At 41.9% G+C, this 14,900-nt stretch overlaps 1 protein-coding gene across 1 annotated transcript in view; it reads left to right on the top strand.

Annotated features, from left to right (window-relative positions):
* Positions 1-14,900, top strand: part of GPR143 (G protein-coupled receptor 143) — a 46,189-nt gene that overhangs the window by 12,613 nt on the left and 18,676 nt on the right. The window contains exons 4-6 of the mRNA XM_083171018.1: positions 8,299-8,391; positions 10,532-10,641; positions 13,268-13,376. Coding sequence (XP_083027144.1) covers positions 8,299-8,391; positions 10,532-10,641; positions 13,268-13,376 — 312 coding nt within the window. The remainder of the gene's footprint in view (positions 1-8,298; positions 8,392-10,531; positions 10,642-13,267; positions 13,377-14,900) is intronic.

Raw genomic sequence — 14,900 nt, 5'->3', positions numbered from 1 at the left:
TTCTAATTCTATGATGTCCTTTTTATAGTGTGGGGCCCAGAACTGTACTCCGTACTCTAGGTGAGGTCTCACCAATGCTTTATATAGTGGCATAATTACCCTTGAGTCCCTAGTTTCCATTCCCCTCATAATACATGCCAGAATTTTGTTGGCCTTTTTTGTAGCTACATTACAATGGGCACTACATCCTAGATTGCTGTCTATTTGGACTCCTAGATCCTTTTCAAGTATGGAATTACCCAGTTCCTCTCCGCTGGTTGGTGCATTATCACCTTCTACTTTATCTTCACTTTATCTTTTCGCCAGGCTTAATACATCTGTCCAAGTGTATGAAAACAGAGTCCATGAAAAAGGATTCAAGAGGTGAAAATGTAAGAAAGAGTAATTATAATCAGAAAATGGCGTGATAGACTAAATAATAAGAATAAAATAAACGCATTATCCATGGATTGGTCTATCTATCTCATGGCACTGACATCTTTATGATAATGCTCACAATGTTTCTCACAATTGTGTATAGAAATGTAATATATATATATACTGTATGACAGTATGGCAGACAACATTCATAAACAACTGTTTCTTTTTGGTGATGCCGAGCACCAATGTAACACAGTCCAACTGACTCCTAGAATAGTCTGGGAGCTGCCCTGCACCCAACTACAATTAATGCTTACTGCTGCCTATTCCCCCTAACTAATTAATGTATTAGGGGTTAGCCTTCATGTGTGTTGGTACAAAGGTGTGTAACCTCAATATGAAAAAAATTAAATGCAACCAAATACAATTACAAAGTACTGTATATTTTGCAAGTATTAGTTAAATATTAATTGATCTTTCTATTGATACTGATTGTGTCCATACAAATCTGTATGGACACAATCAGGACAAATACAGTATGTGGTGGTGCGCATGTAAAGATGCAAAAATCACTCCATTATGTCGGACATCAGCAATGTGTAAACATGTGCCTAAAGCTCCTTGTCCCCCATTGGGGGCATACACCAAAGCGAATAAGAGGAATTACTGGGAATGTTGAGCGACAATAATATTAGCGACCAGTCCCTTTTGCTTATGAGTTCTCTGTCTTTTAAGTTAAAATTGTTGGGTACTAATATAGCAGTGATTCTTTGCGTTTTAGTGGAGGTGATCTAAACAGTTTGTGAAAAGATTTACGCTGCAAGGTAGTTGGTTTCTTGTAGTACAATTAGATCAGCTTTCTGCCTTTCAAAGTATTGCAAAAAATGTTTTCTTTTTGTGTGAGTTTATGCCACTAACAGTCAAATATAGAAGGTTTAGGGGCAACATAATGTGCAAGATTCGGACTGAGCCAAAGACCTAGGGATAAGGCCAGCACCCGATGTGTAACACAGATGTTGATCAAATTTGAACAAATAGTCCCTCTTGGCATATGTCCCAGGCAACTCAGTCGAGTGTCCTTCTCAATCAAATGGTGTCTTATTTACATATATAAAATAACTGTAACCAACAAAACGACATTGCTAAATTACATTGATCAGTTTGATGTGCGCAAAGGGAATAGACAAAAAATACCAATAGTTATAGTTAAATTTGGTTGACAAAGTACTATGGCCATAGGGAGCTCCAGTGGAGGTATACTATGATGAATTATCAGTTAGTACATGAAAGAATTCCAATTACGGAAGGGCTATAGAAAAATCGGATACCGTGGGGTGGAGAATTATCATCTGAAGGAGTGAAGAGGCAGTTAAATTGCCATGAAAAGATTAAAACTTCCAAGGTTAGTTAAACATCTGAGTGGAAGTGGCCAGTGGGAGTGGACATAGAGATATGTGTCACATATGAGGAGGAGGATGATACAACTGTATGAAATGGAGGGATTATTAGAAAAATGTGTCAATGTCAAAATAAAACCCTCAGAAGGAGGTGAGTGTCTGTCTAAGAGAGCCATACCAGTACAATTGACAATTTACCCATCCTGACCATTGAGGGATAAAAGAAACCTTAATGTGAACGTCTCACATTAATGTGAGTTGAGTTGGCGGTTACCATCACTTCCTGATGAAATCAGGGGGTATCATACTGTATCTAACCATCTGGTCCTTTCTCACTTCAGACTTTGGAACAAAGTGTGACTTCACATTAAAGGCTTTGTGTTATCAGGAGAGACGGATCCTTACCAGTATATGTATCTTGGGAACACTCTTGTATATCTGTTGTGGTTAAGCGAGGGAGTGGTATCCCTGTGAGTGATACCAGGCGACAGTCTTTGGGCACAAGTTGATTTCCTGTCTTGTTTTAAAACCCCCTGAGGTTTCAATTACTTTAAAGAGAATTCAGGCACGAGAAAAAAACAAGTAGCAGTAGTGGGTGGGTAATCTAAGGAGCAAGTGAGTTCAGTTATAAACTTCAATAATAAAAAACCTAAAACTACCTTGAATGATGAATTATAAATAATATCAACCATAGCCATAGGAGTGTGCAGCACATTTTATTAGGGGGTGCACTTTCAAAGGGGTGTGACTAGAACCACCTATTGGGCGTGTCTAATACCGCCCATTGTGTGTGACTACCATCATCTATTGGCACTAGCTACAATATAAACATTTCCCAGCCACACCATAATCTCCTGCCTATTTCAGTTAAAATTTTCTAATTACTCAGTGTAAGAGTGCAAGCAAAAAAAAAAAAAAAAACATAAATAGAGGTATGTAGTGATATGACAATGGTCTAGAACAATTACTAATGCAAAACGCACACAATTGATTGATGGCCACTTCTTTTAATGGAATACAGTTCTAAAAAGCAAAGGCCTTTGATAAAAGGTATTGCTGGCATTGCTAGCAACAGGGAGGTGTTCATAAAGGTGGGCACAGCATTAGGAGGTGCCTGTGCACCCCTAACACTCAATGTACGCACGCCTATGACCATAGCACTTTTATAACTTGCTTCTCCAAAACCCATTTCATATATAAAATAGCTTACGACTACCACAACAGAATTTGCTCTGGAATTTTGGGTAAGAATGTTTTCACATTGTTGGAGAAGATGAAATTACAGGGCTATTACCATTTTGCTGAAGGGTGGAAACTGAGTTAGTAATAGAGACAGCAGATAGTATGCCAGTGACTGCTTTTTTTGCGTCATTGATCACAGGAACCAGGCCTCCATATTCCCAGGGCCAGAGTTGTCAACCTCCTAACACAGTTGATACCTGTGCTGGAGACAGTGGGACCCAGAGTTCAGGCAAATAATCTGGAACTGGATTCTAGAAGTAGAGCATGCAAGTGATTTTCAGTAATGGAGGCACTTCCTTGAAAAAGAAAAGTCACAAAGCTTGTCAGGACTACAGTAGAGAGAGTAGCTGGAGAATACCCACAAATAAAGTGAGAGGTTGTAACAATGGCAATCAGTAGGGGCTTACTAGTAGATACTCCCCAGTGTATTTACAGTGCATCCCAAAAGTATTCACAGCGCTTCACTTTTTCCAAATTTCGTTATGTTACAGTCTTATCCCAAAATGGAATAAATATTTTTTCCCCTCAAAATACTACACACAATACCCCATAATGACAACGTGAAAAAAAAGTTTTTGGGAGAATTTCGCATATTTATTACAAATAAAAAACTAACTCACATGTACATAAGTATTCTCAGCCTTTGTCATGAAGCTCAAAATTGAGCTCAAATGCATCCTGTTTCCACTGATCATCCTTGAGATGTTCCTAGAGCTTAATTGGAGTCAACCAGTGGTAAACTCAGTTGATTGGGCATGATTTAGAAAGGCACATACCTGCCTATATAAAGTCCCACACTTGACAGTGCATGTCAGAGCACATACCAAGCATGAAGTCAAAGAAATTGTCTGTAGACCTCCGAGACAGGATTGTCTCAAGGCAGATATCTGGGGAAGGGTACAGAAAAATATCTGCTGCCTTGAAGGTCCCAATGAGCACAGTGACCTCCATCATCCGTAATTGGAAGAAGTTCGGAACCACCAGGACTCTTCCTAGAGCTGACGGCCATCTAAACTGAGCGATCAGGGTAGAAGGGAGGTGGCCAAAAACCCGATTGTCACTCTGTCAGAGCTACAGCATTCCTCTATGAAGAGAGAAAAACCTTCCAGAAGGACAACCATCTCTGCAGCAATCCACCAATTAGGCCTGTCTGAAAGACTGGCCAGATGGAAGCCACTCCTTAGTAAAAAGCACATGGCAGCCCGCCTGGAGTTCTCCAAAATGCACCTGAAGGACTCTTAGACCATAAAAAAATGTGATTCTCTGGTCTGATGGGACAAAGATTGAACTCTTTGACGTGAATGCCAGACTTCATGCACAGAGGAAACTAGACATTGCTCATCACCAGGCCAATACCATGGATGTTATTCAGAAGCAGGAACTGGGAGACTAGTCAGGATAGAGAAAAAGATGACTGCAGCAATGTATAGAGACATCCTGGATGAAAACCTGCTACAGAGCGCTCTTGACCTCAGAATGGGGTGATGGTTCATCTTTCAGCAGGACAACAACCCTAAGCACACAGCCAAGATATCAAAGAAGTGGCTTCAGGACAACTCTGTGAATGTCCTCGAGTGGCCCAGCCAAAGCCCAGACTTAAATCTGATTTAACATGTACTGTATGGAGAGATCTAAAAATGGCTGTACACCAATGCTTCCCATCAAACCTGATGGAGCATGAGAGGTGCTGCAAAGAGGAATAGGCGAAACTGTCCAAAGATAAGTGTGCCAAGCTTGTCATATTAAGAAAGACTTGAGGCTGTAATTGCTGCCAAAGGTGCATCAACAAAGTACCTGTATTGAGCAAAGTCTGTGAATACTTTACATGTGATTTCTTAGTCATTTTCTTTTTTAATAAAATCTCCAAAAAACTATTTTAACATTGTCATTATAGGATATTGTGTGTAGAATTTTGAGGGAAAAAATAAATGTATTCCATTGTACAATAAGGCTGTAACATAACAAAATGTGGAAAAAATTAAGGGCTGTGAATAATTTCCGCATGCACTGTAAGTGGATTGCGCTCGCCACAGGTTCTGTTCTCCCAATATGGGGGTCTTGGACCCCTACGAGGGAGAATAGCTCCTGTAATTCAGGATCCCGACTGTCAGGCATTTTACAGATGGGAATCCAATGTTGGTGTACTGACAGTCGGAATCCTGACTGTTGTAGCATCATTCGGCACCCTAGTGCACTTGTATAATTGTAGGAGAGAGAACATATTATATTTCTTAAAATTAGTGTTTGTGAGCAATGTGTTTGTTTGCTAATATGTACATATGCATGTCTTCTCTGCGGGTGCCCTCGGAGACTTACATAGTTGAGGCACTCGCATCGGGGGAATGCAGGAGGCGTGATAGCATTTCCTGGGTGTACCACCAAAAAAGCTGTGTGAGCCTAGGAAAAACAGGGCATCTCCATGCGAACGGGGAAGGTTTCCTGCCATCCGGGGGTGGTCAGCTGACAAAAACCGGATATCAGCTGCCCACACTGTTCTCGGAGCAGGGTGCCGCTAATCTAAGTCACCAGATAGTGACTTAGATTAGCGAGCACTTGAGAAGTCATTGGATGGTCGAAGGATTTCGGGCTCCCATGCAAGGCTGTGAATGGATGTTTATGCGAAACATCCATTTGCAGGCCTGCGGGTACATTTAGCATCCAGCAGGGAGCAGGCATTTGTGTGGGCAGCATTAGTTTGCTCACAAAGCAGTGAAATACCGCTGCTTTGTGAGTAAACCACAATGAGCAGGGCAGCCGAGAGGAATGCTGGGCCCTGGTAAAATTTTGGGGACGTGGCCTAAGTGTGGGAGGTGTGGGCACCTCCCGCACTTAGGCCACACCCCCAAAATGTTTAGAGGAGGGTGAAAGAAAACTATAAAAATTGTAATCTCAGCAGCAGCACACACCTATAGCATGTGCTGTGCTGACAGCAGGCCCAGCATGACCTCTCACGCTGTTAGTGAGACACTGCACTGCTGTAGAAGTGTGTGCTGCTGTTGCTACCCGGGAGGGACGGAGGGGGAAGGGAAGGGTCGGACCAGGGCCCATGCAGGGCCCCTCCAGCAAGCCTGGGCCCGGGTAATTAGTACCCACTCGCCCCCCCCCCCCTCTCTGCTGCCCTGACAATGAGGGCCCTAGTCCTTTAAGAAAGACTATGCACTAAGCCTTTGTGAAACAAAAAGTTAAAATGAATAATTTAAATAGTTATTTCTATGAACTACAAATTAATACAGCATTGCATTATACAAATAATTTGATTTGGAAGTCATACTTCCATTAATGCTTTATTCACATGCTACAAAGATATGATTATTGCTTTCAATAGATAGCCAGAGGCAGGACAAAACTCCTCTGTATTTCACATGAGAGACTGCATGAGCCTGCATTCAAAGGTCAAAATGATCAGAAATGAATTATAGCTCAATGATATAATTCAACCATAAGTTTTAGCTTGGAGCAACTGTAGAGTAAATGCTTACATAAAGCTTAAACCCAAAATATGTCACATACAGTACTGTATCATTATTAATTCAAAGCATTACTGTAGGCCGTAATTCGGTTAGCTCCAGTACATTTCTGTGGCTATCTGATCCGAGGGCTATCCAATTAGCCCCAAAGCCAGGAGTTATTAGGGTTATTTCTCCTATGTTAGCAGGTTAAAAACAAATCCCCGATAACTAGCAAGTTAATGGGTGATGCAACCCTGTTAACCTGTGTTAATGCAGCCAAACACGCTACTTTAATGAGCATTCATTTGTTTATTATTTATTAACAGTTCCTTATATAGCGCACACATATTCCGCAGCGATTTACAGAGAATACTTGAACATTCACATCAGTCCCTGTCTATAATCTATATGGGAGAAAACCAGAGTACCCGGAGGAAACCCACACAAGAACGGGGAGAATATACTAATTCCGCACAGTTAGGGCCATGGTGGGAGTCGAAACCTTTGACCTCAGCACTGTGAGGCGGTAATGCTAACCATTACACCGTCCATGCTGCCCCAATTAATAAAGCTATTAGCTGATAATGAGAGTGCACTTGACTATCCCCAGGCATTAAAGCCTTTTTAACTTGCAATAATTAACAACAAGTAATTGAATACCGCCTTAGATTGATTGTTAGTCGAAATGAAATTAAAAATTACACATTCAACAGATCAGGTTTGAAAGAGCTTATCAGCAGAAGAGCATTGTCTTAAATGATTGGAGAAACTATCTTATAAATCTCATGTAATTTATCATTATCATTATAATACAGAAAACAATAGAACTAATTTTTCTAAATCAGTGCAGAAATCACGACACACGGACCACTATATTCCCAAAGGGATTTACCAACTGCAAGGCTAAGTGATTCCTGTTATCATACTGACATGGTGTGTGTATGCCTTGAGTACAGCCATATTCTAGGTGATACCAGTTACCAACATTGTAGGATCTTGCCGCTTGCATCTAATGTAAATATATTTATTGTATTCTTAGCTAGAGATGTGGTTTAGTTTTATCCAGGTTTACTCAGTTCTCAAAGCAGGATCTTATTGGCTATCCAAAACATTTGACAGCCAATAGCCAATAAGATCCTGCTTTGAGATCCAAGTAAATCCAGTTAAACCGAACCTGCACATCTTTACTCTTAGCTGAGGTTCCTACAGTTATTGCTGATTGATATACTGACATACACTTCCTTGTACCAAGTCATTACTAGTAGAGCACGCAGGAGCATTACAGCTCAATAACCACTTCAGATCAAAAGTGCAATCAGTGTCCCTTCTTTACAACAGCGATGATAAATGCATACTTAAAGGCAGATTTATTAACAATTTCTTTTTACTAAAATAATGTGAAATGGGTATTTTACCACCCATTATTTTAATATCACCTGAATGTATTAAAGGGCTTTTGGAGCAGTTATCACGAAACACTGCTCCAAACCATTTTATATGCATTTATTTCATAATCAGATTGCATTTCACATACTTATAATTGAAAATACTGTCTGGCCAAATTTACTTGAAAAAACAAAACAAATAAAACCCAAAACACTGCAGGCGATATGCAGATGTTGATAAATCGGCCCCAAAGTAATTTATTTGTTTATAAAGAAAGTAGATTAATTTTCAAAATGCTTCTCGTATTCTCTGTTGCAGCTTTATTAAAGATAATTGTTTAATGGATACTGTTTGCATGTAGAAATGCTTCTTCCACGGTAATTTTGATGATGGATACTAGAAAAAAACTAATATTATGTGAAATTGAATTGATGTTCATATGCAAAATGTATTATCATTTACAGCACAATAGTCCTTTATCATATCATGGCGTGGGGCCTGTCACTTCTGCTTGGCATAGAAGGTGTTGCTATGCTTTACTACCCATCAGTATCTAAGTAAGTATTGTATCACTGTACTGTATATATGCGTAGGAACATTTATGGGTGTGAAGAACCGGTCTATACTAAACCACCATTATCTCAATGTTGGCTGCATTTCCCATACCACATTTTGAAATGCGGTAGGTAATGCAATCAATATAGAGGCTTACAGATGTTTTCACATACAGTACATCTTTCCTCCATGCGATAAAAGTCGTGCGTGAGATGCGTGTAACTCTTTGCAACTTTGTCTGTTAAATAGCATATTATTTGCACTGTATCTGCATAAGAAATGGAACATTTTCTTGAAAAACACTAATGTAGCTTTTCATGTACAGATACAGCTACAGTGACACCCTGAGTAATACATATAATTTTAATCAGCAGTAGCTGCTTGTGCATCATATTTGCGCTGTTTTGCAAATAAGATGCATTTTAATGGAAAAAGTTGCAAAAAAGTTGCCTTGCACTATGGAGCTAGCATCACTGAGGACGTGCATAGTATCTAAACCAAGAAGTCCTTTGTGATTTCTATGTACTGTACATACTGGCAATATTAATGTTAGTATGCACCCGATAAGTTGCGGCATGTATTGCATCACATATATGGATCCCCCCAGTGGCGTGCGGTGGGGTGAGGCAGGTGAGGCACAGCCTTTCCTGTCATACTAACGTGTATGAAGAAGTTTTGAATTTATAAAGTATGTCAAAAATACAAAGAACATATAATAATTTTTTTATTTTTTTTATTCTAATCATTTTTATAGTCAAAACTCTGGAGTAAAATGTAAAGGCACTGCCTCACCTAGCTACCCTTTCCGCACATCTCTTATCAAAACTCAATGAATCTCCAGCAGTATATACTGCTGCACATGCAGGGGCGCTGGAACGTTTTTAGGTTGGGGGGGGGGGCAAGATATAATCTCATTTTGGCGCCCCCTAAATTGCTATATGTTACCCCCTGTTTATATACATACATATATATATACACATATGTACACCTGAAAATGTTGCACACTGACTATATATATATATATATATATATATATATATATAATATATAGTCAGTGTGCAACATTTTCAGGGGGCGAGTTTATTTCTAAACATACCGTCTGGGGTGGTAGGGCTCTGTCTGTGCCACTGCCTTAAGTTATGTGGTGGGCACTGGGTTAGGAAGGTGGGCAGGCTCCGTCCTGAGTGTAGCTCTTTCTGCGCGCTGTGCAGACGCCGGCGCAGCACTTTATAGTTTATACCCAGAGGCAGAGCACACGGCGCTGGCTGGCTCCCGGCTCCAGGCTCCACTGCACTGACAGGGGAGTGAGCGGCGGGCGGCGGACAGTAGTGCGCACAATTAAAATGTTTGTGCGCACACCTTGCAGGGAACATTGCCGGGCGCCCTGGCTGTTTAACAGAGGCGGACAAGCCGTGCAGCGCACCGTGCTGCTGCACGGCTTGTCCGCCTCTAGAAACGGCCCTGAACGGTACTTTAGCGCCTCCGAAATTTTGGGGGGGGGGGGCAAGTTGCCCCCTCGCCCCCCCCGTTCCGGCGCCACTGTGCACATGTGTATAATGCTGGCATGTACCTCTGAGCTCATAAATTGTGTTCAAATCTGGCTCTGGTACTTGCCAGGGCCTCCTCAGCCATTTAACTCAACGCACGTCCCTGGATCCCCCCCAAGTATATAGTACATGGCAGGATCCAAAACAGGATGTATGATCCCAGCCTGAATGAAGAGAGCGTGAGTGTGGCGCTTACCATTATGGAAAATTGTACAGTATACAGTATGTAAGCCCTACTATATGTATAAGGTCTTTTACCCTGGGATTCCTTATAAAATAATCATTACAGATGATATTCCCATAAATATCCTTTGTCATATGAAATATTAGAAATCTGTATGGTTCATTAGTATATAGTTTCCTGTAATCCAGGGGTAACATGGACATCTTGCACAACCTCCTCCATGTCAAATTAAATGAATTATACAATTATACATGTGACTATGATGTGCAGGAGTATGTGCGGATTTACAGTATCACTTCTACAATCTTGGATTTTGTCATTTTATTTACCACCATGTACAGTGTTGTCATATGCCTGAGTTAGCATAAATGTCAGGACAGTAACAAATCTGTGGTTGATATTGTTTTCCAGTTGTGAGGAGTCTCTAGAACATGCTATTCCTCATTACATCTCGACCTATGCACCTCTGCTGCTTGTTATGGTGGCTAATCCAATCCTGTTTGGCAGAACTGTCGCAGCGGGTAAGAATACACAGCATCACAATCATATTATTGCTGTTCATTGTGTCACATTTGAAATTCATTAGCTGTAACATCTCACTCACATAGAAGTGCTGACATAGCCGTTGTTTGTAATCACACAAAACTGCAATAGCTGATTATTAAACTCTGTAATAAAATAAGGGTACTTATGTAGTAACTGGGCTGCCGATTTTGAAATCGGGTCCATCGCATCGCATCGCACCCGACCATATCGCATGCGATGCGATGCGATGGACCCGATTTTTCCATAGGATTCAATGTTAAAATGGACTCTGTCCATTTTAACATAGAATTCAATGGGAAAAGGGGTCCTTTTCATACCCCTACTATCCAAGTGGGCATGGAGTTGGATATAAACCTGTGGCGAGCGTAGCGAGGCGAGCGTAGCGAGCCCCGCGAGGGGACACAGAATACCGTCCCCTCGCGGGGCTCGCTTCGCTCGCCACGCTTCGGGCTCGGTGGCTCGCTACGCTCGCCACAGGTTTATATCCAACTCCATGCCCACTTGGATAGTAGGGGTATGAAAAGGACCCCTTTTTCCCATTGAATTCCATGTTAAAATGGACTCAGTCCATTTTAACATTGAATCCTATGGAAAAATCGGGTCATCGCATCGCATCGCATCGCATGGTCGTATGCGATGCGATGCGATATCGCATCGCATCGCATCTGATTGTATGCCTTAACTTAAGGCATACAATCAAAAAATCGGCAGCCCAGATACTGCATAAGTACCAAAATAAGTAATAGTTATACAAATACCTCATATTTAAGTATATCACAAGTCACTGATTTTGTTATACATTCCATAAGTGTAAATATTATTTTTAAATGAAATGAAAGGAACCTAATCACTGTAAGGCACAGCAAAATACAGCATGTTGCTGCTATATAGATAAATGCTAATACATGAACACATAGGGGTATATTCAATGCGGGAGGGGGGCGAACAGCTGACGGCGGGCTATACAGCGAGCAGCGCCGTTAGCCCGCCGTCAGTATTCAATGCCCCCTGCTCACTTGCCATTTCCACCTCGCCTGCTCTGTGAAAGGAGGTGGAAAATGTGAGTGCGGCCGTCAAAATGGCTTGCTGCTTTATGCAGCGGGCTCTCTGCATTTGTGGTGAACCTCGCCGTTCCAGGGAATCCTTGCCACCCTTTGATTGCGAGGATTTCCCCGGTACATAGAATACAGCAAAAAATCCATCCTGACGATACAAATATATATATGTGTGTGCATAAACACATATATACACCACATGAATAGCCTGATTGTCCCTCTGTACCTTATTCTGTAGGAGCCCTCACAGGCTCAGCGCTGCTTCTGATTAAAAGCCCTCCCATGATGAGGCCGTTGCTGCTACTGTCCTCCGGGGGCCGGAGAAGCATGTTGTGAGCTCCACCAATCAGAGCTCAACACAAGTCCCTCTGAACTCCTAGTCTCATGGGACTTAGTCAACTCCCAGTAATGCATTGCACACTTGTGCAGTCAGTGTGCCTTGGCTCCCGATGCTCAGCAGCATTATTAATGGTCACATTTGCAGATAGGTAAAGCTGCAGCACTACCCTACTCCCATGCACAAAACTTTTTGGTAAATTTTTTTTTTCAAAAAATACATGCTGACCACAGGGGAGCCCAAGATAATCCAGCCCTGACAGGGCATTGAATACCACCCATAAACAGCCAGAAAAAGTTTTTTTTTTTCATCTACACTGTAAACTTTGTGAATATGTGTTACTCTCATACTAGTGTTAATTTATTTTATGTTAATTTTCAAGTGGTTGCCAAGAGTAGGGTAAGTCAGGAACTGATTTCCTGGGCCTAGCCCTGTCATGGGTGCTGAGACAGACTTGAGAGGTGGATAAATGTCCCCCATTTGGTGCTTCACAAGGAATTATACTTTTTATAGAGTGGGGCATAGCCACACCTTTACAATTGACCACACCCCCTATAGTACCAAAGTCTGTCTGCTATTGATTTCCAAAGCTGCTGTTTAGTAAATCATGAGCTCTGCATATTTAATAAATGTCACTTCAATTGTACTCTATATTACAGTCTTCGTGGAACCCGAATATTCAAACTTAGGAGCTAATTTAACAATGAGTGATATTATTGTTCTAACCCTTTACAAATGAAAAATGGTGCTCCAGCAAATTAGTGCATGCCATATTTAAAACACATGACAGTTAGTAGCTGGTACAACATTAGTCATTCGTAAAGAGTGAGAACAAGAATATCACTAGTCAAATCTGCCCCTTAATACTGAATGGAAAGTACGTAGTTGTAATAGGAGAGGCCAGAATTGGAACTACCATTAGTGCAGCAGGTACAGTGCATCAGGCTTTATCACCCACTGTTTCCCTGTCACCCACTTGGGTTGGGGTGCAGGTGGGGAGCCCAAATTATAATTTTTTGCACCTGGGCTCACCACCCACTTGTTCCGCTACTGGGTGAGGCACATGCCTACATTGAATTTCTGACATTCCTGTGAAAATATTAGATTTCAGACAGGCAGTTTACCAGCACATCTGTTTCAGGAATTTCGTTCTTTTTTCTATTTGGAATTCTCAGTGAATATTGTTTTTTTCTTATCATGTTGAACTAGTTGCCTTATTATTAAAAAGAAGACAAGGAATTTATACAGAAAATGAAAGACGCCTAGGAACAGAAATTCAGATACGATTTTTCAAGATCATGCTTGTCTTCGTGATATGGTAACTGTCTTATTTTTCATTTGTTATGAGCAAAATTGCTGGAAAAAAATAGCAAAAAACCCCCTAAATGCATTAAACTGATCAATTTGTAAATTACCCAGAGGAAAACTTGTCCATTAAAACCTTTTCTAGCCTATTAAAGCAACCCTTTCATTTTTAGACGTCATTACGGAATTTGTTATTGTTACTGCTAATATTGAATATTGAAACGTGGATACTGTATTTTAGGTTCAACACCTTCTGTCTATGTGCAATGATGCTCTGTATTAGGAAGGGTTATTTTTGTAATGCTTTCTCCAAACAATCCTGCTAAGCAGAGGAGGTGGCAGGAGCAATAAAGGTGCCATGCTGAGTCATGCTGAGTTAGAGTCTGGTTCTCTCCTTACACGCAAGTGATCCCGGCCAATCAGGGCCCGTTTAACATAACATTGTTAATGGTTCTTTTATGCGCACTAATGAAGAACTCCATCAACTTCAAAGTTCTGACCTGAATACATTTGTTAATTTATTAACAGTTATTTATATAGCGCACACATATTCCACAGCACTTTACAGAGAATAGTTGAAGATTGATCAGTCCCTGCCCCAGAGGAGGTCACAATCTATATTCCTTACCACATATGCATGCACACACAGACATACTAGGGTTCATTTTTGCTGGGACCCAATTAACCTATCGATCTGTTAAAACTCTTAATGCTGCTTTCACACTGCAAAACCTGCTTAGCCCGGTATTTAAAACCTTTCTTAAACCGGGTCAAAGCAGGTTTTATGCCCCTTTCAGACAGCACCTAAACCTGTTCTTATAGCGGGTCTAAACAGATTTTTGTGGTCTGAAAGCATCAGCATTTCCAACCTGACCCCCGACCCCCCGCCCCAGGGCATCCCATCACCCCCCCACCACCACCACCTGGGCAGGGCAGGGAAGGGATCCGGGCGGCAGGGTCAGGTAGTCAGTGCTGGTGGGCAGGAGGTCCCTGCGGCGTATGTGAGATAATTGGCGGGTCCCTACGTCAGATGGGAACTAGTACCCCGTCACTGATCTTACATACACTGTAGGAAGGGATCACGCTGGCGGGCAGGGGGTCCCTGTGGCATATGTGATATCAGTGGACGGGTCCCTGCAGCAGGGACCCCCTGCCCACCAGCGCTGACGACCTGTCCCTGCCTTGCCCAGGTAAGGGGGGGAAGACATGATAGGATGCCTGGGGGGGGGGGGTGTTTGGAAATGCTGATGCTTGAATGCTTATGCTGATGTACCTGCGCTGTCCGGGTCTGGGGGAATGCCTCCAGGGGGTGGGGTGGGGGGTTTGGAAATGCCTTCCGGGGGGGGGGGGGGGGGGGGGGACACACCCATGCATATATAATGACCGCAGTGCATTCAATATTCACTGTACTGGGTCCCGCTCATTAGATATGCACAGAGCGCCACTATTGGCTCGGTCCTAAATACCGTTTCAGACCCGTTCAGACTGCAAAAAAAAAAACGTGTCTGAAAAGGGTAGGACCCTGCTTTTTTACCGT

The sequence above is a fragment of the Crinia signifera genome, chromosome 2 (genome assembly GCF_055691185.1).
Source record: "Crinia signifera chromosome 2, ASM5569118v1, whole genome shotgun sequence".
In the NCBI taxonomy this organism is placed as follows: domain Eukaryota; kingdom Metazoa; phylum Chordata; class Amphibia; order Anura; family Myobatrachidae; genus Crinia; species Crinia signifera.
The sequence above is the reverse complement of the archived record's forward strand: the minus strand, read 5'-3'. Positions and strand labels throughout refer to the sequence as shown.